Raw genomic sequence first — 26,888 nt, 5'->3', positions numbered from 1 at the left:
ATTAGTAGAGTGAGAGCTTATTAACATGTGAGAAATGACTATTTTTTAAAATGCTTTAAAAAAACCCTGTGGACATTCTGCTATCTTCACAGCCTTTTGTGGATTTTCGAAGTGACTGACACGGTCTAGTGGAAGAACTCATTGGAGAACTTTTTATTTCTCTGTGAATTTTCTAAAAACATTGCCAATTTCTGACTGTCCTGTCACAAGAAATCCCTCAGCAAGATATGTCTGGATCAAACTATTTTTCAGATTGAATGGATCCATTTCTGTCCTCACAAACACCTCCTGCTGACTTCAATAGGAGTGGCACTTCTGAGGAGAGAAATGGGCTTTTGCAATCAACACAGAGGGAATTCTCTCAGACTATAAAATTAATATATAGACACCATTTTCAAGAATGAAACATGAAATTCCTAAAGGTCAAAATAATGCAACCTTCAGGACAATATGAGTAGGTTATTTTTGGTTATGAATAACTGTACACAATAGATTTGGCTCTGCTGGGGTAATATCAAGAACTGTAGCATATTCATTATCGAAAGCAGGTAACTTAAAGAATGACATTTCACAACTCTCTTCTATATTAGTATTGTAATGAATTGGCTTCTGGATGGAACTGGAACACAGCCAGCCCCTATCCTGCCAGCAGCTAACAGAATTTCTCCTTATATTGAGGAGTAGGAGCCTGTGTTTTGGGTTAGGCAGCTGCTGTCATTCTGAATTTCGAAGTGGCCATGATGTGTGGCGTAGAGGTAACTGTGAATTTCGGTGGTGGACATGGATTTGCCACAGCATTACCTTTGGGGAAGTGTGCCTCAGACAAATTATCTGGACAAGGCATGGAATAGACAGTATATTCAGGTAATATTTTAAAATAGATTTTTCAGTCAAGGAAAATTTAAATGGCATCAGAAAGTTTATGCCTAAATACCGTGATCATTACACCAAGAAGTAAATGGTATAATTTGAAACTGATTAAGTTAAAGTCAGTTGTAGATGACCTGTGTTCTGAGGTCACAGAACCAGCTGAAGTAAGTGTAATGTACTCAGGATAAAAAGAAACGACAGACATTTAGCCATCCACGTGCAAAGGCCAGATGCTGAGAAATGGGCAGTCCTTACAAATTGCACACATTGCACCAGCCATTGACATAAAATAAACACATTGTCCCCAAATAAATTAAAAAGACAGTATAAATAAAGGCTTATAGACCATCTGTAAATACTTTGTTGGCAACAGAACACACTGGAGCCTCCTCTGTTGATAACTGTATTAACAGCCACAGTTGGGCTGCTGTGGAGGAGGGGTGTCCTTTAGCCTTGTGTTCTGTTTTCCAGCAGCGATGGCAGGATCCGTCTCCAGACTTTCTGACATTTTGTCGCAGATGATATCTACGAGCCGCTCGAATGTCTGCTTCACATTTATGTTGTCCTTGGCACTTGTTTCAAAAAATTCAAAACCTGGTAAAATAAAGAAAACACCCGCTGGTCATTACACATTCTTAGGTCCTTCGGTAACTATTAACTCCTCCTGAGGAAGGGAAAAAGCAGAGAGAGAAAGGTGGGCAGGGCACAAGAAAGAGAAACAGCACACACAAAATAGTGATATTATAAAGAGTATGAGCTAAATTTTGACCACTGTTGCACAGGTGGCAATCCAGACTAACTACACAAAAGTCATTTAATTTACACCAAAGTAGCTGAAATCATCATTTGACCCAATCTGATCTCTTCCACAAATCATATTCAAAGGTGATTTCATCATAGTTGATTTTGTGCTATGCTAAAATTGAGAGCAGTAGCATTTTAATAATGCCCCATATCATGGGACTACATCTAGCTCTTGTGAGGGGAATAACTCAGTTACTCTATTGGTCTTTTTCCAGCTCTAATTACTATGTTCCCATAAGTATTGCTCCACTGGTAATGGGCATTGCCATTGGGCCACTACTGCAGATGCCAGAACAGATGACTGAAATTGGAAGGAACCAAGAAGAAAGAAAACAAATCAAGAAAGGCTTTTTCCGATTTGTTATGTAATCTGTAGATGGAAAACAAGTTTTGATGCAAAAATATTTCTAAATTTAAGTTGTTTTCCTTCAAAAATTGTGGGTGGGTACTGTAACCCTCTCATCCCACTGTGCCACCACTAAAGTAGCACTATCGTCCATGCGGTAGAGTGCTTACACTGAAATTCTTTAATAGAGCAAGCTGTCATGAGCATGTTCCTCTGTGTCATCTTTACCTCCAAGGCCCTCTCCAGCTGGCTGGTTCCCAGTGTAGCTGGAAGTAACCTGCTGGTCTGCCTGCCACCTCACTGGGTCCACACTATCTGCTGGATCGTCCCATTCTCTCACCTGCCTGACCTCTCTCCTCCCTTCCCACTTTTCCCCTCTGCTCCAGCTCCACCCTCCCCCCCAGTTACCACACTAGTCACCTGACTGTCCTTCATCAATTCACCAGCCTTTCTTTCACTGATTTCCCCCTTTCCAATTCCTGAACTGGAATGAAGTGGTTCACAAAACAACTAAATTCACTGGTAATATTATAAAAGTTAATTGGCATTCACAAAGCATTCTTCGTCTTTTTGATTCACCTTGGTTAACGACATACACCTTATCTCTGTGGTTTGCTGTTAGAAACCCAATAACAAAATGTCTGTCTTCTTACTTTTAATTAGTATCAAGATTAACAGCTACCGAAGGGAAAGTATATGGAGTTCTGGAAGAAAATTTAAAACAACGTTCAACATTATGTTTTAAAATATTTATGTTCATGTTTCCCTTACACTGCTCTGGGGCAGTGTAAATAGATTTTTTTCATATAGTGTATTTTCTAATCAGTGAGTTAGTCTTTTTTTTTTTTTTAAATAAAAGGTTACATTTAAAGCAGCAACTCTAATAACTTAGCATTACTTGTAGAATACACCAACTAAACAGGATAATATGCACATTCAGGCCATTAGTAATTTAGAGCTTACCCATTCTTCTTTTCATAGGGCAAAGTGCCAGAGCAGACTTGCTGTGGACAGTCAGCTTTAGCCTGGAGGGATGTCCCAGCATATGCTAGGCTGGCAATATCACTGCTACTTATTGTACAACAATGGAGGATCCAGGCTGTATATACGGGTAAGATGAGTCTATATTTTCCACTGACAGATTGTACATTTGGTCTGGAATTGCTGGGACAAATTCTTCCCTCCTGTACAGCAGTGTAAATCTACAGTAATTCTACTGCCATCACTGAACTTACTCCAGTTTTATGACAGTGCAAATAAAATCAGAATCTTGCCCAGGACTGGATTTTGTCCCAAGCGCTTTGGGACAAGGACGGCTATTTCATCTGTTTGGACAGTGCCAAGCACAATGGGGCCCTGACCTAGTTGAGGCTTCTAAGCATTACCATAATACACAACAATTAATTCGTATAAAACACTTATGATTATTATAGTGGAACATTTGTATCATCTGCTTTCTTAGACTATAAGATCCTCAGTGGAGAAACCAGGTTTTATATAACACTAAATACAATGTCAGTGCTCATCAAATCATTCTTACTAATCATGTCAATGGCCAGTGTATTGTTTTCAATGCTTAGATTGGTAAATCATTCCCTGTTCCCGCCCCCCCAACTATGTCAAAGACAGAGGTGATGCTGCTGGAAGAATCTAAAGGGGCTGGTATTTTCTCCTTTCATAATTTAGGGTTGCTTTTGAATTCCCAGTTGGCACTTTGATTTTCAGGTTGCCTCAGTAGACAAAAGTCCCTTTTTTCCCCATCTGGATCTGGTAAGATGATGGTGTCCATTTAGCTTATGCAAGGTGAAGGTTTGTTGATTGGTTGCCACTCAGATTGAGCCTGATGTGACCTGTTCACTAGCTTGTGGATAGCATTTTGGTGTTGCAAGTTTGTTGGTGGACAAACAATCTGGTGGATTCTGGGATTCTCCATGGGATACCCCATTGTTCTCCACATGACAAGATGGCACCTAGATTTAAGTACAGATGGAAGATCAGACCTGGAGGGCCCTTGTGGTCCTGTGGAGGCCCTTTCCCTTGGAGTTTGCTTGGCTTGGAGCCTTTGATGCCCTTGGATTATTGAAAGGTTGTCTGGGAGACAAAGGTGCTGCAGTATGGGGTATGTCTACCGTAGGTTGAAGTCAAGTGCCGCCGCAGCAAGAGCAGCAAGAGCTAGTGCACTGGCAAAGCAGCTGGAGGCAGAAGGCAAGGGAGCAGCCCAGCAGCAGCAGCCCTGCAGTGGCTGAGCCTGGCGAGAGCCCCCAGCAGAGCTGGCGCGGCCCCGGGAAGGGTGGGGCAGGCAGGGCTCAGGCGGCAGGCCACCATCCTCCAGATCTCCCCATCCAGCTGTAGATCCAGCATCCTCAGGCCGTGTGCCGGGCATCCTGCGGGGAGCTGGGCGGCGGCGGCGCGGCGAGCGGCTGCGCTGCCTGAGGCCAGCCGCTGCCGCTGCCGGCAGGCAGGGCCCAGCAGGGGCCAGCAGGGCAGGCAGAGGGGGGTCAGGGGGGTACAGGCAGCCAGGGGGCCGGCCAGCTAAATCACGCCTGGGACTCCTGCGCAGCTCTGCAGCTGGCTCCTGGCTCAGGATGGTGCTGCTGCCCCCCCAGCTGGGCCGGCCCCACTCCCGGCCCTTAAAATTTCCCTTTAATCCTGATTTAAACTGGGCCCCCCCTCCCTCCCCTGGCTGAGGCCCTGCCCCTGGCAAGGCCTCCCCCCCCCCTGCCTCCCCTCCACTCCCAAGTACCAGTCCTTCCCCTCTGGTTACCTCTACTCACTACACTAAGACTTACATAGTATAGACATAGAGCAGACTAGACTAATAGCCAGCAGAAGCAACCAGCACTGGTTGCCTTGTTGCCTGCTGGTTGCATGCGAGTTGCTGCTTGGTGAGCTGGTAGCTCTGGCTCTGTGCTGACATGCTCTGGCTATCCTCCTACTTTGATCCCCTCTTGATCTCTTTTGCAGTGGGGAGCACTGCTTGTTCCACCTTTTCACCTCCTTCTCCCACTCCTGAAAACTGAAGCAAGCTGAGAAAAGAGTACTAGTCTCTGCTTCTGCTTACTCTGTCACACACTAGTACACCACAAAGCCGTTCTTTTGTTAGCTGCTCCTTTCCCCTTCTTCCAGAACAGGGGGGCTGGGGAAAGGGAGATGATGGGGTGTGTGAAAAAAGTAAAAGAAGAAGAGGAAGGAGGGGAGGAAAAGGAGAAGGAGGAAGAAAGAGGAAAAGGAATTTGGGGGAAAGAAGGAGACAAAAAGCTGGGGTGGGGGTGGAGGGGGGGAGAGAGAAAGAAGGAGGAAGAGGGGTGGGAGAGAGAGGAGAGGGAAGGCCAGAAGGAAAAAAAAAAAAGTATAAGTGTAAAAAGGGTATAATGTAAATGATGTAGGTGGATAAAATACCTTGAACCAGAGAAGCAGCAATGGGAGGGAAGGAGGAAGAGAGAGTAGAGAGTGGTGAAGAGGGAAGGGAAGAGAAGGGGCAGAATGCAGAGAGAACAGGAGAAGAGAGAAATTATGACCTGTTGCACTCAGCTTGCAATCAGCTCAATAATAATCAAAAAGAAAATGGGGCTGCCTTGTCTGAAAAAAAATTTTTTTTAATTTTTTTTTTAAGGCAGATGCCATCTTTATATAAAAAATTAGCTCACTTATTCAATCAAAATTTGGCCCCACTTAAAAAAAAAAAATGTGTGGTGTCCCCAACAAAAAAGTCAAGAAGTGCAAACTCCTCAGTCCCGTTTGTTTTTCATTTCACTATGAATATTTTGCAGACATCTGTGTCACAGACCTCTCCTCCCCTGCTGATTCATGCTTGAAATATTTCATTAGGTGGGCCCAGAGACACGGCACTTCTGAACATCAGATCTATCTACTTTGATCCCTGGTTCGGTGTCTTTCCATTGCTGTTTTTCTGTGTGAGCAGTTGTCTGCGATGAGGAAGCTCCCTTGTGATCATAAAGACAGCAGCGGCTCATGGAACACCCTGTTCCCACCACCTGTGATGTTCTGTGCAGCAGAAGTGGAAGAGACAATGCAGAGTGGCGCACGACATGACAAAGCCCGAGAGCAAGCAGAGTGGAGGAAGCTGAATGGAACAGAAGCTGATACAACTGAGAAGCCTGTAATGTCAAAAGTGTTGCCTGGGTGAGAATGTTGTGTTTGGATGATGCATCAGGATGCTCTTTCTCATTCTGTCCCCCTCCTCCACTTCTCTCCATCTCCTTTCCCTTTGCTGCCCCTCTTACACCTCTTGGTGACTCTCCCTGTTCCCCTTCAAGGCTGCCAAACCTGTAGCTGCAATAAGGTGCCACACCCATGTTGGCCCCATCAGGTGGGCATGCTAGTGCGATGTTTGTTACTCAGGCTCCAGGGCAGTGTGCTGTGTAATATGAGCTGCTTCGTACTGACCAGGGGCGGCTCTAGCTTTTTTGCCGCCCCAAACACGGCAGGCAGGTTGCCTTCGGTGGCGTGCCTGCAGGAGGTCCCCGGTCCCGCGGCTTTGGCGTACCTGCCGCCGAATCCACGGGACTGGAGGACCTCCCGCAGGAACGCCGCTGAAGGCAGCCTGACTGCTGCCCTCGCAGGAAACGGCAGGTCGCCCCTGCGGCTTGCTGCCCCAGGCATGCGTTTGGAGCGCTGGTGCCTGGAGCCGCCGCTGGTACTGACAGAGCTCTGGCATGGTAACTACTAGACGTGCTAGCAGAACTGAGCTTTCTTCTCACTTTATTATACTCTGGCTAGGGCAAGCTTCAGGTTCTCCCCTCTTCCTGTTTAAGAGGAAACTCTTTCCATGCACTCTTTCCTTCCCACTCTCCACAAATGCATCAACCAGCTCTGGACACAATCCTATAGGAGGGTGGGAAAAGGAAATAACTCGCCACTTCTGAGCTGATATGACACAGCACTTTTGGAGGTGGGGCTGTCAGAAGGAAAAGTCACACACTGGACCTCAGGCCTTGCAGCCTTAGGGACCCAAAGTCCAGATGTACTGGCCCTTTTCCCCTTTAGCTTCCCTGTAACTTTCAGAGGGTTAGGATCTGGTGAATAGCTCTCTCTGCCCTGCTGGTTCCAATCAGCAACCATGTTTATTTTTCACTATATTTAAAACTAGGTATGAGCAGCTGGAATCCTCATTAAAAAACGTGGGACTTGGGAGTTGTGAGTACATTGTGTGGGTACAGGCAAGCATAGATTTACCACGATTGTAAAGCCATGCAAATGCTGGCCCTGAGACATATAAACAACCTGAGCAGCTGCCTTCTCTCCCTTATCCCCCTTATGCCTTTATTGGTTTTGCAGAGACTTGTTAGGATGCTCATTAACTTGTTTACCAAAGAGAAGGAAGGAGGAGGGAGGAGGAAATGGCAAGCAAAGAGATTAAGAAAGGGGCAGAACAGTCTCTAGCCTAGACTCTAGGGGTTTGTCTTTGTGAGAAAATAAGTAGAGCCCTGTATGGATACAAAATTTGTATCTGCATCCGATCAGTGATCCACAGACATGGTCCGCGCATATAAAGCAGATTTGCAGGGCTCTATCAATAAGATTGGGTTAGAACATGAGCTTAAGGAGTCATGCTAAGTATCATGATGTTGAACTCAACTCTGCAGTCAGTGTAGATGGGAGCAAGTGGTGTTTAACACATCAGCTCATCAAAAGCAACTCTATGGCTTCAGTAATGTTTGCCCACAACCAGCTGATGTGATGTTAAACACAGTTCATCCCTGTCTACACTGGCTGCTATGTGGTGTTTTACTAAAACGACTTCTCATGGTTGTGTTCGATCCCAAGCTAACGTTCTAGTGAAGACAAGCCAGTGGTCTGTCACAGCTCTTTGTTGGGGGTCTGGAGAATAAAATATTTTGAGGAGTAGCAGGGGATTGGAGAGGTGGGTCTGTGAGAGGCTTGCTCTCTTATGAAGCAGTGCACAACAGACAAAGCTTTAGAGCCAGTGGGACAGAATCATTCAAAAGTGGTGGCATGATTATCATCACCCTTCAATGGGTCATCTATCCTAAAACAGGGTCAGGGAGCTGATTACAACGTGCTTCTGTTTTGTAGTGCACATGGGGCCTACACTAGCTGAACCATGCTAAAGACTGGGTCAGGTCCAAGGGTTTAGATAAATTTAGGGACAAGAGTTAAAATACCATTAGATCCCCTATACATCACTGACATTGAGTCAGGGAACAGCTGTGCTGTAAGCAGCATCCTTCACACGGCAGCCATTGTAATGTAGGTTAATGCTAATGCTAATCCTTCCCTTATGGTGGCCAATTTTTCAAAAAAAATTTAAGGGGTTATACCTGGTTATACCAGCATGCACAGGTTTGGGGTGCAGCTATCTAGTGCTCTGCGCTCTCAGCACAGATGCTTTCCCGAGATATTCTGGTTGTACTGATTTTGGTTGTGGCTTTGGGCGACCTTTGGAAAGTTTAAATCCATTTAAAGAACACCTCACGACTAGGCCTGAACAAAAGTGTCCTCCGCTTATCAGAGACATTCAGCAACCAAAGCCCCTGGTTCTGCTTTTCATCAAATGACTTTCATATAACACAGGTCTCTGAGTCCATAAAAGTAATGACAGTCTGGCAATTCTTTCCCCCAGAAAAGCATCATGTAGACAGGTGCTTTGGAGCTTTTTAATCATGCTACCAATGCCCGGTGTGTGCTATGACTAAACGCTCTCCAGTGCTGGCAATCTGACAGTGTGTTTAATTGGCCATTTGCTTGTGCAATTACTTAGTTTATGTGCATAGTAATGGTCACAACTCTCAACCAGTTGGATACAGTATATCACAAGGACCACAAATGAGGGAAACAGCAACTAAAACAAAAATTCATGCAGGAAACTTAAAATGCTGAGTGATTTTTTTGGTGTAAATAACTCTTAGCTCATGAGTCTTGATTTCTGATGTAAATAGTTTAAACAGTGTAAGTGAAGGGACACCAATCCTGTGTAAAATGGGAGCTGTCCCTTGAAATGAGAGACACATGACAAGTATGGTCACAGCAACTGTGGCAGCAATTTAGGTGTTTCTATACAGACATTTTTGCATATACAATGGGGCATGTGCAACTTTCAAAATTTTCCAAAATGTTTTACATGTCCCAGAATGTTTTAAGGGTGTGAAAAAGTGTTGTCAGGTTTAGGGTTTAAATGAGATTTTCATTCAGCAATGATGTAGAACTTAGATTAATATGAATACATTTTTAAAGCACTGATATTCCATATACAATATATTATGTTTAACAGCTCTTTTTTGTAAGTAACATTTCTTTTTGTTGAAAAAAGCTGACAAATTGATGCTTAGTATTTTTCCTGTACGCAGAGTTTTATATGAACTAACTTGCTTGAATTCCATAGCTATTTTCACCACATCAATATTAACATGACATTAATTGGCTCCCTCTCCTGGCCGATTTACCACATTTATATATTTTCTTTGCCAGCTTATGTTCTGCAACGAGCAAGCTGTGGTTGCATAACCAGTTTCCTTTCATCTCAGCACGATAAAACAATTAAGTTATGTTAGATTAATGTGTTAAACAAGCATGAAATAGCAACTAAATAAGAAAAAGAAGAGAAGGTATAAAGAAAATGGGACAAATTCTGCCTCACATACATTCCTGTTGACTGTTGCCCAAGGACAGAGATGGTTGGAAAACTTCTGATGGAATCATTTTCCATTCGAAAATGCAGTTCCATCAAAACTAAAACATGTTGCAAAATCATTTTGATTTTGCCAACATTTTGTTTCAAAGAAAAAAAAGGGTGGTAATGGTAGTGCGGGGGACGGGGGCAGGAGGGAGCGGAGAAGGAGGAAAGTTCCAACAATGTCAAAACCTCTTCTTCCATATTTTTGGAACAAAATGTTTTGACTTTTCCTTTCAAATTTTTTTTTTCATTTTGAATTTTTTAAGTTTAAATTAAAAAAATACCCTTAAAAAGTGAAAATAGAAATGGAAAGTTAATTTTGTTGAAAGAAAATGTTTGGAGTAGAGCAAATCTAATTTTTTTTCTGGAATTTTCCTTTGTGGTAATTTTGGGGTTCCGTTGCTAATAGGAACAAATTTCAAAATTTAAAATCCTCCACAAAGTGGAACTTACATTTCCACATAGCTCTACTCCAGATCAATGCAGGAGCAGCACTTGGCCTCATATGAACAACAGGCAAGTTACAAATTATGAAGTTTTTTTTTTACCAGCCATAAAGCTGATGGGAGCTCTTGAGTAGAGCATAGGGCTCATCTACACAGCAACTGAGTGGTGTAATTCCCAGCTGGGATGGACGTACACGTGCTAGCATCTAAAAAAAATCAGTGTGATTGTAGTGGCTCAGGTTGGCCACTGAAGTATAATCCTGCGTGACCCCCTGAGTAGGTCATTTGGCTGCTAGCCTGGACCACCCTGGGCTCACTGCTATTTTTGAGCACTAGCTCAAGCAGAGCTAGCACGTGTATGTCTATCCTAGATAGGAATTACACCTCCTAGCTGCTGTGTAGACATACCCTCAGCAGCAGAAGTGACTCTGGCCTGTGTGTGTGGATTGAATCATAAAAATATAGGAATTGCTGCACTGGATCAGACCCAAGGTCCATTTATACCAGTACAAGTGGCTAGCATCAGAGGCTTTAGAGAAAGATGCATGAAATGCCTTAGTAGGCAAATACAGGATAATCTGTCCCCCATGAAGGTCTAATCCTAATCCCCAATAGTTAAAGATTGGTGTAAAACCTGAAACATGAGGTTTTATCTCCCCTCCCCCCCCAATACTCTTTTTGTTAGTATTAACTATTATAACTGGACATTCTTGATATCTATATAACACACTAATCCCTCTTCAAATCTTGCTGAACTCTTGGCCTCATTGACAATCCTGTCGACTGTGAGACTTAAAAAAATAAAACTAGATCATAAATTGTACCTTTTTAAACACTGTTCATTCCGCTTTAAAATTTAGGAAAAATACATGTGTATTTGATACATCATCTTGGGGCTCTCTGCTCCATTCAATACAGTTTCCTAGCTCCCATTAATATGAATGGAGATTATGAGTGCGCACAGAGGGAAAAATAGGTCATGTTGATGAGGGCGTGTTTCTGTAAGGAAAAGTAATGTGCCAAAGTAGTTGCTATGGCAACTACTTGTGTTATTGAAAACAGAGGAGTTAAAAAATATCAGTTCTAAGCACTTGGGGGCAATTGTTGGGGCATATTCTGTTCTGCCAGATGGCAACAGCTCCTTTCTGCCAGCTTTTAAGTCCTGGTTTATGGTCCTTATTTGCATGGCTGTTTTGGATATGTGTCTCTTCAGCTAGATGTGGCACAAAGGAAGGTGGGTGCAATTGGATGGAATGTCTCAGCAGGGCAAACAGTATTGCAGCCAACACAATGCTTTTAAAAGGGGAAAGCAGTTATGACAAGAATCTAAAATAAGGTAATATAAGCAGAAAAGTGAACAGATTCCTCAGCTTGGGATTCGACCCAGACCTATGATCAAGGGTATGAAAGACTCTCTCTGCCTCTGCTTCCCAACTAGCTGCTCTTAGCCTTTCCCCTAAGCACTTGTGCAAGGAAAGGAAGAAGGTGAGCTGAAGTTTATCGCGTGTTCACTAGGAACCAAAAAGTGTCCTGCCACAGTGAGTTTTAATGAATGGCAAAAATGTATCTCTTTATAGAAGTGACTGATGAATCTCCAAAGGGTTAGGGGTTGGCGTTTGGTAACCTCCTGAACATCTGGATGCTCATCCAAAATATTGGGATCTGTGGAGTCTGCTAAATTGGGTAGAAAATCTTAATAATATCAGGTTCTTGTGAGATTCTGATATTTCCTGATTCTGGCTCAGTCAAAATACCAAAAAGATAGCTTTTCTTGTGGTATGAAGTACTTCCACTGTTCGGCAGAGCAAAGGACAGAGATGCTCAAAGCTGCATAATAATTATCCCTGTGGTTAAGACTACCACCTAGAAATCAGAATCTGGCTCACAGATCCTGCCTCATTTACACCACTGAACATGTAGAGTAACTCCACTGATTTCAATGGGAGTTGAATGCCTTTCTGGATGTCTCTCTCTATGTTGTAAATAATAATCCAAGCTTTCTGAATTTAGAAAAAAGTTTCAGTTGATGTTTTGGCTAAAGATTTGACTTGTTTCTTTTAACGGGTTAAACTATTCTCTTTTGTACATATAAGCAGTGAGTTTTCCACTTTTACTAAACAATGTATGTGGGATTTTCGGAAAGTGGATCATAGGACTGTATGAAACAAATAATATTAGCAGGGCTCTAGTGGGAGGGACAAGAAAATTACCAGCTCAGACACCCTGAACCCAGAGGAATTACGGTTAGCTGGCTTGCAAGCCCCTTATAGTGTTGTTTTGGGCAAGTATATGTAGGTGGTTGGTGGAAGCACATCAATTTCAAAGGGATAGGCATGTGAGTAGCATGGACTGTGGTCTCCAATTGCTGTGCTGACAATTCAGCAAGGAACTAAAGGGCAGACCTCCAGCCTAGAGTAGGAGCTTCAGAAGCTTAGAACTCCTCATAATTAATTCAGGCTGGAGAAGCTAATTTTACTGTGTTACTCTTACCACTCATCATTTTCTCATAACTGATTCTGCTCTTAGTTTTCTATGTACTTTACTTTGTTTCCTAGCTTGAGAGAGAGAGAGAGAGAGAGAGTGTGTGTAATAATCTGTTATCGCTTTCTGTATTTAGTAACTCTTACCATACTCTCAACCTAAGGGATGGAATAAAGAACTGACTATGGTGCAATACCAAACAAGTCTCTAGTCTAAATTAACACGAGGGCTCCTTCAGGAAACTGTATGGGTAGCAGTGTCATGTCACAGCTCTGAATAAACCCACCACTGGCTGCAGCATTAGCTGCGTATCCCATTCTAATGACATTACAGTTCTAATGATTCCAACACAAATAGTTCACACGTCAGCCAGCAAAATTAGAAGGCAGGTGCTGCATATCATTTGCTATTGATATATTTCTTTATACTGGCAGATGGATGAACTTTTAATTAAAATTGTTGCCGCAATTAGTGATAGTACTCAATGCAATGTTACAAGCAATCACAAAACTCGCTTATCATTTCGCTTCTTACCAAGTTGCTCTGCTAAATGTTTGCCTCTCTCAGTGGAGATTACCCGCTCGTCCTCCATGTCACATTTATTACCGACCAAAATAACCTGGGCATTATCCCACGAATATGTTTTGATTTGAGTTGACCTTAAAAAAAGAGAGAGAGAGAAATAAAGAGTCAAAGCAAATAAAACTGCCCCAAAAATCAAATTCAAACAATCATAACAAGGCAAATGAGGACAAAACTGACATCTCGACTAAAATGGTTCTAAGCAGTTCTGACTCTCAAATAAGCATAGGGCTGTATGATGCAAAACATTGGAGCAATATTAGTATAGTCTTCAATTCCCCTGGTCAGAAGACAGAACCCTTTCAGGGTTTCTTCTGCCAGCAGCCTTTCTTCCTTTTATTACTGAAAAGTAGCTGCCCTGCTACCCCCCTCCCTCCCTCCCTCCTAGCATAAAAAGGATGTATTTTCACACTGGAACAAAAACCCTTCCAACTGAACCAGAGTGTTTTTTAGCAAAAAAAATGAACAGTTTATTCATATATTATCTTCCACCTTTCAAAATTAGGATCTAAATTTAACAGCAAAAGTTCACAGGCATTCTGGCTTCCTCCTGTTATTCCTTCTCAGCACATTGCTCTGGAGCCCTTTGTTCTAACAGGGTTCAAACCTCCCTTTTGTTTTTAGACATATGTGCCACCATGATATTGTCTTAGATAATTTTTGAGACTATATCACAATCTTGCTTCCTGACTTTAGGCAGCAGCAAACCAGTCTTACTATGGTTCTGTTTCTTTTTTTAAACTTTATTTATGATAAATCCACAGAATTAAGTAGCTGCTGCTGCAGAATTTGGTTCCATTGTACAGAGAGGCCCTGGTTAGGCATAAGAGAAGGTTATATGGCATCATAATGCTGTTGCTCAGTTACTTTTGAAACTGGAAAGTGCTGGTTGTACACCCAATAGTGACACTTTCCCATCACATAGCTACTCTATGCATATATTTGGAAGTTCATAGGTATGCACAAAACCTACCATGTTATACTTTACCCAGGTACCATGGTAGAGAGACTATGGTTGTACTCAGCGCAAGACCAGAGGATGGACATGTGCAAAAATGACTATAGGCCACCTTTGTAACCCCCTAGATCCTGTGGCCAATCTACCTATGTCCAGACACCCGGCACAAGTTAGAGCAGCCTGCTGTAACTTACAGTGCCAACACATAGCCCTCAAACATTCATTCCAGAAGCCGGATATCACTGGTGCATGGAGGGGCTCAGCCACTCACTGCTCTCCCAATGACACATCACCTGCACTGAGGCCATAGGGTGAGTGGCATAGAATTTGCTACTGGAGCTCTACTACACCACCTAAGGATTTGCACTGCATGGGAATTTTGAAGGGGCTGATTAGGCTGGCTTTAGGGTGACTTTGCTCCACCACAGTAAGCAAAAGGCAGATGAAGTGGGGCTGAAGATCTAGACCTACATATTTGGCATTTAAGTATTTAATGATGATATGTGGTCTGAAATATTGGTTTACACACTGTTCTCATGGGTCTGCCAGGTTTTTTCCTACATTAAAATGGGAATTCTACTGCACATTTTTGGAATCAAGTTCTCAAATGGCTATTTCATGTAGTGTATCATCAGTAAGGCTAAGATGTTGTCATGGATATATTTTTAATAAAAGTCACGGACAGGTCACATGCAATGAACAAAAGTTCACGGAAGCCCGTGACCTGTCCGTGACGTTTACTAAAAATATCTGTGAGAAAATGGGGAGCTGCGGGGTCCTCACATCTCCTGTGGCAGCTGGGCAGCTGCAAAGCCCTGGCTCGGAGCTTGGGGACCCCACCGCCCGTGGGGATCGGAGCTCCAGGGTCCCCTGGTGCCTGCAGCTTGGAGCTGTGGGGTCCTGCAGTGGCTTGGAGCTCTGGGAACCCCTGCTACCCATGGCACCCTGGAGCTCAGGGGTACCCCCGCCGCCTCCGTGACAAAATCATAGTCTTAATCATCAGGTCCTATAACTAAAGCTGTCTAGAGAGGTCAGAATTTTATATTATACTTAAAGATACTATTGCTTAGAAAATAGGACACCATAAATTAGTTTTGGCAGAAATGTATTTTTGGAACCTTGCTGAGTTCTTATGGAATTTGTGGTTAATCAGAATACAGTTAATAGTTTTCACCAGAGCTACAGTGGTCGCCGTGATAAACTTGCAGATGGCAGTAACTCAAACCTCATACATTATCAACCCATTAGTGACTCTTATTTGTGATCAGTCATGAGTTCAAGCCCACTGCTTATTTCAGTGGAAAATGGAAGATATTTTTAAAAATAAAATGTAGTGAGAGTAAAATAAATAGTTCTAGTTAATGAGTAAATTAGTCATGCATTTATATGCAAGGCTGAAATCCTAAATAAAAATGTTTTCACTGTAAAACCGTTTGTTTGGTTTACACGTGTATGCACCACACATACTGGTTTGAGTGTCTTTGAACATAAGAATTAGAAACACCCTTTATTAAAAAGAGTGTTATTGTGCCTTCTAGTACATGAGAACCTGTGCATACAAACAAAGCTCTTCCCACTAAAAAAAGTCTAATAGTCTTTGATAATCTGACTGGTCTAGATCTCATTTTGGAAGTTGTAGAGAGTTTCTTATTTCAGCTAAAAGTTAAGAGATCTTGTCCTTACTAATGACAGTACAGGGTCAGAGAAAGAAAATTTGACCCGAAGTTCTCACTTGTCTTACATGGTCCGCTTCTGTTCAGAGATGACTTTGTAGTGCAGAAGTGAAAATGACTGTCTGTGGGAGTATTCAGTGCAAATTTCCCCCTCCAGCCCACCCCACTACACTGTCACATCAATAGGAGAATGGATTCAAAAGAATTTAATAGGGCCACTACCATTATGTTTTCCTCTGACATACATTTCAACTAATGGCTTCTATAGATCTTTTCATCCACAAGTCACCACAAAAAACAACACAAAGATCTATTAAAACACAATTTTTCCCCTTCCTTGCATATATGACTTTTCAAATGGCAGAGCTTTCTGACAGACCCAAACTATGTAGTTTTGTCCTTGAAAAGAACTTTAGCCTCAGGAAAACTGAAGACATGAAAAGGCAAAGCTGATATTTGCAGCGAACTGAATACAGCAATTGTTGTCCAGTCTGACTGACCTACTGTTTGGCAACAGTAATTTACCTTGCAAATCCTTCATATGCTAGTTGCATTGTAGGCATGCAATCTGCAACATGCTTTAATTTTTTTTAATGTATGGGCACCACAGACACACATTAATGCAGCAGTTCAATGATCTATTCTTTCCAGTGATCAACTCAAGTCTTGTATTGCAATTCAGCTGCTTGCAAGACAAGAGTGTTGGTGAAATGCTGACTAAAGCAACACTATTTTATCTTCTAAATATAGTACAGTATTCTGCAGTAACACCTCAAAGCATTACAATTCACACTAATGTTACTGTACTGTTTTGGACTATTACTTTAGAACACTGTCAATACTATAGTTTTTTATTTTCATTCAGTTTGGTGGTGTCAGTCATTTGCGTGGAAGCTATACTGTAGCAGGCAGCTGCCTCTTCAGGAAAACAGCATTTAAATTCTATTTTGTGTACAATAAAACTATAAACAATTATTTAAAAACAATAGTCCAGAAAGGCTCACGTGCATGCATGCATGCATGCACACACAGTTTTGCTCAATGGCTCAAATCCTACCTATTTCTGAAATTTAACTCTTATCTCTCAAAATAACAAGCAGGCTCTTTAGATTAGTGGGGTGTGGCATGTTTTTATATGTTTCCTTACAGGACCACTTACAGAAGCAGGGAATAATATCACAGCATTGCCTAGACAGAGTCATTTTCTGTCACCTCATCTCTTATGAAGACACAGCTTTCAAAGGGGGAATTAATGTGTCTTTTATGAACATACCATTACAGAGTCAGAACACCACGGGATACCAGCACCGTGCATTCTCAGCTACCCCACATTTGAAACAGTTGCTAGAATGCCTGTATTTAGCATTCCCTCTGATGCTTCTTAGGCACCAGTGAGGGGGGAATGGTGCTGGGCAGAGCCCGGTGCCGGCTGTGCACTCCACATCAATGCCGAGGTGCTCGGTGTGGGATCTGAGTGGGAGGGCTCCGATGCAGGAAGAAGCGCAGCCTCCATGAGGAGGGCCCTCAAGCAGATATCCCGCTCCTTTTGGATTGTAGGGTGAAAGTTCTTACAGATTCTGCACTTGTCCTTTCTATGGGACTCCCCCAAGCACTTCAAATAACTGTCATGGGAGTCACTAATAGGCATCAGCCTGCTGCATGACAATCATGGTTTGAAGCTGGGCGAATGGGGCATGCCCTGCTCCGGGACTCTAACTACCAACTAACCTAACACTTAACTTAATGGCTAACTAGGAACCTACAAACTATATACAAAGAAGACAGACAATGGGCTGTGAAGAACTGCTAATGCTCTTGTGATGCAAGACAAGGCGCTCTGACCAACCGTTCCAGGCAATAAGAAGGAACTGAGAGGGCATAGGCACCAATTTTTCAAGGCACTGGTGGGTACTCGGCCCTGCCCCCCCTCACCTTCACCCCGTCCCGCCCCTGCCCCGCCCCCATCACAATCCCTTCTCCAAAGTCCCCACCCCAACTCCACCCCCTCCCTGCCCCTATTGGACCCCTTCCCCAAATCCTCGCCCCAGCCAACCTCTTCCCTTAGTGCGCTGCATTCCCCCTCCTCTCCTTCTCCCTTCCCTCACAGCACTTGGCGCGGCAAATCAGCTGTTTTGCGGCGGCAAGCGCTGGGAGGGATGTGGGAGAAGTGGAGCTGGAGCACGCTCAGGGGAGGAGGTGGAGCAGAGGTGAGCTGGGGTGGGGCAGGGAGCTGCCAGTTGGTGCAGAGCACCCACCAATTTTTCCCCATGGATGCTCGAGCCCTGGAGCACCCACGGAGTCGGCGCCTATGGGATAGGGTTGGCAGCGCCTAATATACCGACTCATGAGGGAGGCACTCAAGAGGGCACTACAGTATTGTTGAGGGCACTACAGACGACTCAATGGATACCGCTAAGGCAAAAATCTCTGACGACTGTGCATGTGGGCGCACACACACCCCTAGAATGGAATCGACATGAGCAAGCACCCGAAGAAGAATACATCTGTCAACAATGACAAACCCCATCTGTAATCCATGCATTGTTTTTTGAATCCAAAGCTCCCCAATATTTGGTAGATCATATGCACTGTCGGCAGTCAGTCCCTACTCACTATGCTCCAGAGGGGGTCATGCACATTGTTTATTTCAGCAAGTTCAGGAACATATTGGGCTTCTGATGGGCTAGTTTCAGACAGAAGTAAGCAATTAACTGGAGTGCAGTATTCTCCATAAATGTGCTGTGGGTACTGCTGAGGCTGTGCTGAGTTCCTAACAATTCTTGCCTCCTGCCCAGGAACAATTCTTCAAAAAGCCAGGAGTTTGGTTGGGCTGCCAGCTGCTGCAAAATTATTATATGAATTATGGTCTATCCCAGGTTGGCTTTACTATAACACTTTCAATTATTGAAGCCTCAGCATTATGCATCTGCAAGTTTGGATGTTTATCTGAACCTGTGGAGGCCCCGTCCAACTCCTCTGTCCCCAAATAAGCTCCTTCTCTTTATGTGCAGTAGCCTTTCTGAGGGAGAAGGCTGAGTAGCCTCATACCCCCATGTCTTCAAGGAAGGACAGAAGGCCTGATCTTCTGGCAGCATGTTCAGGAGGCATCACCCTCCGTTAGTGATTGGACAGACATAGGGCATCTCCCCTACTCTCTCTCCAGTGGGGAATGTTTCCTACTTTCTTTTCATCTGGGGGGAGGGAGGAGGCTCTAGCATTCTTCTCAGTTCTCTCTGTTGGACATGAGGCAGGTTTGGAGGTTTTGCCACCCTACTGCATGACCTCTATTCTCTAGTGAGTAATCCCAGGTACCCTGATTCCTCCTCTGTGTCCTCCTTTGTCTTCTAGACCTTTGTGATTCCCACTGTCTCTCTGGGTCCTTCTACATCTCACTTTATGTCCTTCAATCCCATGCATCCACCAGGTTTTTCTGTTTACCTTTCGGTCTTCTCTCTCCCACTCAGCCCCTGGGATGGGATGGGGATGGGGGACCTACAGAACTATTCCAGTCCCATCCCTGCAGTGCTCAGGCTGGCTGGTCATTTGGATGCTGCCTGCTCTCCAGCTGTTCTGTTTAGCTCTCACACCCTGCAGGGGGCAGAGCAGCTGAGTAAGGAGACAGAAAGCTGAGGTAGGCTCAGGCCTTCCACCTGTTTCACATGACAACCCATTATGGCAGGAGGTCTATCAATTTTTTTAAAATCAGCTGTTAGCTGAGCTGCCTGGGACAACAAAAACCTAGGATTGAGGTTAACTCTGGCGAAAATGGGATTGTTGGCAAGCACGATCCTAGGTAGCCTTTGCAAGCTCAGGTAAACATCCAATATTTGGATGCTTATTTGAATCTCAAACTTATGGCTCTGTTCATTTCCATATTCCTACTGTATTAAAAATATCCAAACATTCACCAGAATGCACCCAGCTCAGTGGCAACCGGGAACTGGACACAGCACCAAGACAACACAACTAGTTTGGAGAATTATCCCTGGAAAAAATATTTTCCAACTACTAACTAAGAAAACTTAAAGTTTGCAACTTTTGAAAACCAGTCAAAATAGCCAGGCTCAAACATTCTGTTCCTCCTGTCATGGGCTAACAGGAACTGATGTACAATTCGGAATAAAAGCTGGTAGAAAAACTGTCTCCATCCAAAGGTTTAAATAGTCATCACGAAGAGAAGACACAATGACTTTGAGTGTGCTCTGCTCATAAAAGATTCAAAGGGGAGTGGGCATGTTAGAATCTCTTAACATGTTCCCTATGGGTCACTTCACTGTTAGTTTAATGACTGCTGATTTTAGTGCTGAGATGTCCATTTGTCCCATTCAACTAGGCTGAGTGAATCTACTCTGTCCAGCCCAATTCTACTCTATCTTGGAGGAGGAAATATTAGTGTGTTACAGACAGCAGAGTAAGTCCCCGCAGTGGGACAGTGGACCAGCATGGACAGGGGCTGAGGAGGCTGAGGAGTGCTAAGAACCAAAACAATTAAAAAAAATGCTTTTTCTTCAGCACCACACAGTGGGAAGGAAATGGGAGCCACTGAGAAGTGGGGGGAGTAGTAGAAATGGGATATACCAAACATTCTGTTGTTGGTAAATTGATTTTTCCAGCAACAGGCCTTGATGCATAAATATTGACCAGGCTGGTCAAACAGCATTCCACAAACTCAATTCTGTCTGAATTAACGGGCAAATGTAGTTTAAAATGCACTTTAGTTGTGAAATAAACCCACACTGACGGACGCTGAAGAATATCAATGACTCAATACCTCCTACTGACAGACTTTATCTTCCTTGTGCACGGTCCTGCTGTGTGCATCTTCCAACTACAGGCTACATTTTTTACCTTCCCTGGGAGGCAGATAAATTGAACATGCAGAAGCTGTGTGACAGGTGTGACATTAATGAAGTTCTGGTTCATTTGCTGCTAGCAGACTAGTTAAGAGAAAATGAGCATTACACAGAAAATCACAGCTATGCCCTACTCCAGTAGAAAACTGGGTCTACTGTAAGTCAAATTATTTTATTTTTACCAGTGAACAAGACTGAAAGGAAACCTTATCAGGAAAATCTGCCATAAGCCTCTGTGGCAGCAAATTCATAAATGAACACCACAAGCGACATTCCAGTCCTGAGATAACAAGAATAAAAAGATATTTATAATCCTTTCAGCTGGTAGCAGTAAGCTAACCTCCTGATCGAATGCATTTATTTTGTTTTGATAACAAAACGCTAGGAAATGTGACCCTAGCTTCTAACCTCTCAATTCAGAAAGAGTTTAGTGCCTTCAGAAAAAAAGAAGAGCTAAACATTAAAGTAAAAAGCTCACATCCTAAATGACATCTGTTTTCACACCAGTATATTAATGGCTCTTATTGATGACACACACACACACACACCACAAACCGACCAACCACACACCCCCTATGCCCACCACCTTGCCTCCACCATCCCGGGCGCACCCACACCCTCACATCCTACAGCACAGCACACACACTGAGGTACACATCTGCTCTACACCCCCACACACAGGAGACACAACTGCCACAAAAACCACCACCAAGCATCAAAAACATAGACCAGAAAATCGAGAGGAAATAGGAGACAGACAGACAGAGCCAGAGTAAGCCCAGAAGCCTCCTACAAGCCCAAAAAACCCAAAGAAGAACAAAACACACTCCACAACCACAGAACACAACCCCCCCAAAAAAACCTCCAGCGCATCATCAGGATCTACAACCCATCATGATCCCATCCCTACACCCCATCTCACAGGCCTCCCCAGGCACAGAGGCGCCCCCACACCAAGCCAGCACCCAGACAACCTGCCAACCTCAAGCAACACACACACACTGCACACAGCAACGCACCACTCAAAACAAAACCAACAAACAAACCCATGCAACCAACTCACCCCAACAACTCTGCCCACACCTACACCACCAACCCCATCACACCACCACCCCCATCACACACACCATCACATTCATTCCCACACCAATCCATATATATATTATATATGCATGCCATGCATGCCCCTCTCTGCCCTCTCTGGCCAAACGGCCATCTCTAAGGAAAAAAAAAGGAAGGAATAAAAAACACAAATATAAAAAATAAATATACAAAAGAAAAAAAGAAACCAACAACCCAACAGCCACACCACACACAGATCCAATGTGCAAAAAATCAAACAAAAAAACTCAAAACCAAAGACTTGAGAGCTCTGAGCTGAGCTCCAGTTCATCTGCATCTTTGATATCATCAGCAATTATTAAACAAAGACTGTGAATGGCTTGCCAATTACAGAACCAGTTTCTCCTCCCTTCCTTTTTTTTCACACCAAAACTGGCCCAACCTCCTCCCCTCCTCCTGATTGAACTAACTCGTTATCTCTGCTGCTTCTTGCTTGTATATATAAACCTGCCCTGAAATTTCACCACACCACTATGAAGAAGAAGGGTATTCACACAAAAAGCTCATGCTGCAGAACGTCTGTTAGTCTATAAGGTGCCACAGGATTCTTTGTTGCTTTTACAGATCCAGACTAACACGGCTACCCCTCTGATAATGGCTCTCTGATTATCCCAATATGGTATGTGTATATGCTATATGCCAGCCCAGTAATGTCAGCTATTGTGAATGATTTGGGTGTGCAATTAACACAACACAGGGAGAACAGACATTTCAATGGGTTGTAAGTATATAGTCCTGTGTGGCACCTTGGATACGGGGGCTAGGCATCATGAATTTCGTTCCTCCTCTAGCCAATTATTCTAATCTATTAAACATGTAAATACCCTTTCCACTCAGTGTCCTCCAGAGCATGGCCAGCCACTTGTGGTCATATTCAGGCTTCACAAAACCCAAAGAGCTCCCTGCCTAAGTTCCTGCAGGTCTCCCAGTGAGTCCTGCTACTGAGCACAGAGCTGCTTCTTGTGCTGCAGCCTCTTCAGTCTGACCTCTTTGTGACGTTACACCCCATATTCGTCACAGAAATATTGTTATGATATGAATATGGCATAACTAAGATATATTTTATGCAAGATGGATCACGTGAAGTATCATTGAAAAGGTTATGATTAGAGCTCCGGGTCTGTTATGGAGGTCATGGATTCCATGACTTTAAACAACCTTCGTGACTTCTGCAGGGGCCAGTGTGGTTGACCCCAGGACTGCCCAAGCAGCTGGCTCTCGAGTGGCCCCAGAGTCAGGCAGTGGCTCCCGGCCGGCTGGTGCGTCCACGGCCCCAGGTTGGAGCAGCTGTAGCCTGTGGCACCCTGCAGCTGGAGCCGCTGGCCCCAAGGCGCCCCCCATTCCCAACACCCCCCCCCCCCCCGATGTGCCCACCACCAGCACCTCCTCCCCATTTAAACACAGGTATAAATCATAGACAGGTCACGGACCGTGAATGTTTGCTTACTGCCCATTATCAGTCCATGACTTTTACTAAAAATACCCGTGACTAAATCGTAGCCTTAGTTATGATTTACTGAATGTGTTTATCCAATTAGTATGCAAGTATCATTTCTGTATCTGAAGTTAGGAATACTGTCTATGTAACAATTACAACTGCTTGGGTATGTGCTTGGGAAACACCCACCAGAGAGTAAGTAATCAGCCTTAATGGGCCATTCAGAAAAGACGAGTCTTCAAAGATGTGGATCCCCCATCTTCCCAGGAGTTCCTTCCTGTGGACCTTGCAAATTAATCTTGTCTCATGGTTGCCCTGACACTGAATGGTCATGTGATAATGTCACCTGGTACAAAATACCACCTTGGACACCGCTGGTACTTTTCCACTGGAAACAAAGGCTTCCTGCCTTATGTAAATTCTATTTAAGGCTGGGAAGCAAGGCAATCAAAACTCTCCTCCATTGCCTGCCCAGGAAGGAAGATTGCTAAAAACACCTGAAGGGAAAGGCAGGGTTGAGTCCAGTCTGAGACAAGCGTCCAGTCTGTAAAGAGAAATAACTGGAACTCTAAGCTACAGCAACCCTGCAACTTGCCTAAAACAACATTTAGGGTGAGAAATTACATTTTGTAACCTGTTTTTTGAGTGTATTAAACTTAGTTTGCATGTTTTGTTTTATTTGCTCAGTAATCTGCTTTGTCATGTTTACTATCCCTTATAATAACTTAAAAATTACCCTTTATAGTTAATAAACTTATTTCTTGTTCATTTCAAAACCTAGTTTGTGCATTTCATATCTGGGAGTAGGCAAAAAGCTGTGCCTATCTCTCTCCACATTGAGGGAGAGGGCAAATTTTTATGAGCTTGCGCTGTGCAGATCTTTCTATACAGCACAAGACAATATTATTTTGGGTTTACTCCCCAAAGGGGGAGTGCATGTGAGTGCTGGGTGAACCCTCAAGTTAATTCCTCCCACACAGAGCTGATCAAGGTGTCTCTGTGTCCATTTGCAGCTGGGTGTGTCCCTACCTGTGTGCTGGAGAAGGACTGAGGGCCTGGCACAGCTAGGACAGGGTGAGGAAACCTAGGCTGGTGAAACAGGTGGAACCAGTGGGACCCCAGCACATCAGGTGTCATCCTGGATGGTGGGTCCAACCCATCACATTCTCTTGTCCTTCCCCTTTTCTCTGGCCTCCATATTTCTCTGTCTCTCTGCCCTTTCCTGGGCCTCTTTCTTCCCCATCATCAGCCTCCCAATTTCTCTTTGCCTTCTCTGGGATCTCTTTTAACCCATTTCTCCTCCACCTCCTGGCCATCCCCTACACATCTTTAAAGCCCCTTCTCCATTCCTCCCAGCTTCTCTTTCCCTTCTTCTTTCATGGATTATTTTCTCTCATGTTCCCAACTTTTGCCTGTAGCCCACAATGGGATCCGAGAAGCAAAACGTTCATGTCCCAGACCTGGACTTAAGGATTCTGCAATAACGGCTTTCCAGACTTGAACTTCACCAAAACTATACCCATCTGTCTGAAATCTTCACATAGGGTCGTATGAGTCTTACTAGAAAGTCAAAGGCCATTCAGAGAAGGGGTTTTATGAGACAGATTATTTTATGTTTTTAGAATCTTCCCAATATCTTGCATCACTTACACCACAAACTGCAAAATAAGGCCTAACAGAGCCCACTGAGGAGATTTGGATTGTGTAGGTAGAGCATTTTTTTCTGAGTATTGTTGTGGAGGGTGGGGAAAGGCAGAGAACGGACAGAACAGAGAGAGAGGCAGAGGCAAAAAGCAAAAAAACCAAGCACATTGTGACCCTGGAAAAAGTGAGAGAGTGAGCTTTTGGGTCTGTTGGCTAAAGAGGCTTGGGGCTGTAAGTTAAGAAATGTCTCCTTTTGTTCTTGATTCCTGCTGCATTCAGGGAAGCAGGACTTTGTACATCCCTTGTAAATAAACAAGACTGCATCAAGAAAAATACCAGACACCATCAATTTCTACTTTCAGCCAGAAGATACTCAGGTCCCCGAACTCTGACTAGCCATGCGGGTCAAAAAGCAGCAACAGTTTCTATATTTCACAGCTGTGCAGGATGGAAAGGGGAATGGAAGTGTAGCCTCTAGCTGTTCAGGTGATGTTATCAGTGAATTTCCTTGTATTCAAATGTCTGATTTTTTTTTAAGTACAATCTTACCAGGGAATTTCAAGTCTTTCAATTTTAAAAACAACTATATTATGTTAAGGCATTTCCCCCCAAAGTTAGTGACACAGCATGTTTTTCAATTTTAACTCCCACATAAGGCATTGTTTTCCTCCAGGAAATTATATGTCACTGCTGTTATGGACGATTTCTTTCCCACAATGAATACTATTTTATATTACATTTTATTCTAATCTAATATCATACAAGCAATTTTGTTAAGGATTTACAATTCAGCTTCAGTTTGCACCATGCCTGTATAATAGGTTTTTGAATAAATGCACTGAAAATCTGCAATATTCAGATGAGGAATCACTTGTGATACTCAAGGGTGGCTGATATATGCTACTGAAAATGTGAAATGTGGGCTAAAGACCATTATGCTGAAAAAAATAATTAATATGTATGTTTTATAGTTGGAATTAGGACCAACTATTCAGCAGCTTGCTGCCACACCTAATTTGCATAAAATGGATCATACTGCATTGCTCTCATCTGCTGTATACTTGGAACACTCCTGTGCTTCCTGCCTTCTTCCCTGCTGTGACCTACAAGTGAAACTCTTTCCCTATTCAATATAGCACTAGCAAGAGCCCTGTTGTGCACCACCAATACTAACACTTATCACTCAAAATGCTGTCACCATGTCTTACATTAGAAAAATGCCTATGCTCTAAGATAGGCCTATACTCCATTCTTATGCCCCACTGTACATTTTGTGTCTGATTTGTGATGTCCATTTGTTTAGACCGGAAGACCATCAGGATAGGGACATGATTTTGTTCTTCATCTTGTGTGGTCAGCACTCTACAGCTGGCACTTAAACAAAACTAATATAGAGGCATGGGACTACAGGTCCCAGCAGGCAACACATTGGTGTGATCTGAGCTTCCTTTCTCTGGACTCTGTAGGCTGCTCCTCTATAATACAGGTGAGGGTAACTATGAACTATAATATAAAACTCTGTGATCCCCTCAGGGTTATGTGGGCCTTGACTGCAGGTGTGAATCAACTCAGATGATAATATAATTAATAATAGTAAATTATCTGCCAAAGTCAACAGCATTTCATTCCTTTTCTGTTTTGCCTTATTACCATCGTTTCTTTTATTTTAGCCTTATTGGTTGATGGACTTTAACTGTTTACATAGACATTTTGGGGAAAACAATGAGTAATTTGCTCAATATCAATGGGTAAGAGATGTCCAATCTGCTTCATATATACATTTTATAAAGTGATAAAAATGTACCGATTAAAGTTATAAATGTTTATCTGACTCAAAGAAGAAACACAAAATTCTATTGTGGAACAAGGTAAAGCAGTGGCCATAATCCGTAAGGATTACTTATGTGTAGTCCAACTAATTTAACACATTTTTCACAGTGGGGCATAGTAACAATACATGTTAATGGAGAGTTTTTATGTCAAGCACAAGGCTGTGAGCTGTGTCATACCATGCAAA

At 43.3% G+C, this 26,888-nt stretch overlaps 1 protein-coding gene across 3 annotated transcripts in view; it reads right to left on the bottom strand.

Annotated features, from left to right (window-relative positions):
* Window positions 1–1,262: 1,262 nt before the first annotated feature.
* The window catches only part of RAB3C (RAB3C, member RAS oncogene family), a 166,096-nt gene continuing 140,470 nt past the window's right edge, over window positions 1,263–26,888 (bottom strand). For all 3 annotated transcript variants that reach the window (XM_039545782.1, XM_039545781.1, XM_039545780.1), the window contains exons 4-5: window positions 13,136–13,260; window positions 1,263–1,464 (exon numbers count right to left, since the gene is read on the bottom strand). In XM_039545782.1, the coding sequence (XP_039401716.1) occupies window positions 1,277–1,464; window positions 13,136–13,260 (313 nt within the window). In that variant the 3' untranslated portion in view covers window positions 1,263–1,276. The remainder of the gene's footprint in view (window positions 1,465–13,135; window positions 13,261–26,888) is intronic.

This window comes from Mauremys reevesii, linkage group 6 (genome assembly GCF_016161935.1).
Source record: "Mauremys reevesii isolate NIE-2019 linkage group 6, ASM1616193v1, whole genome shotgun sequence".
NCBI lineage: Eukaryota > Metazoa > Chordata > Testudines > Geoemydidae > Mauremys > Mauremys reevesii.
Note: the sequence above shows the minus strand (reverse complement) of the source record. Positions and strands in the feature narration are given on the sequence as shown.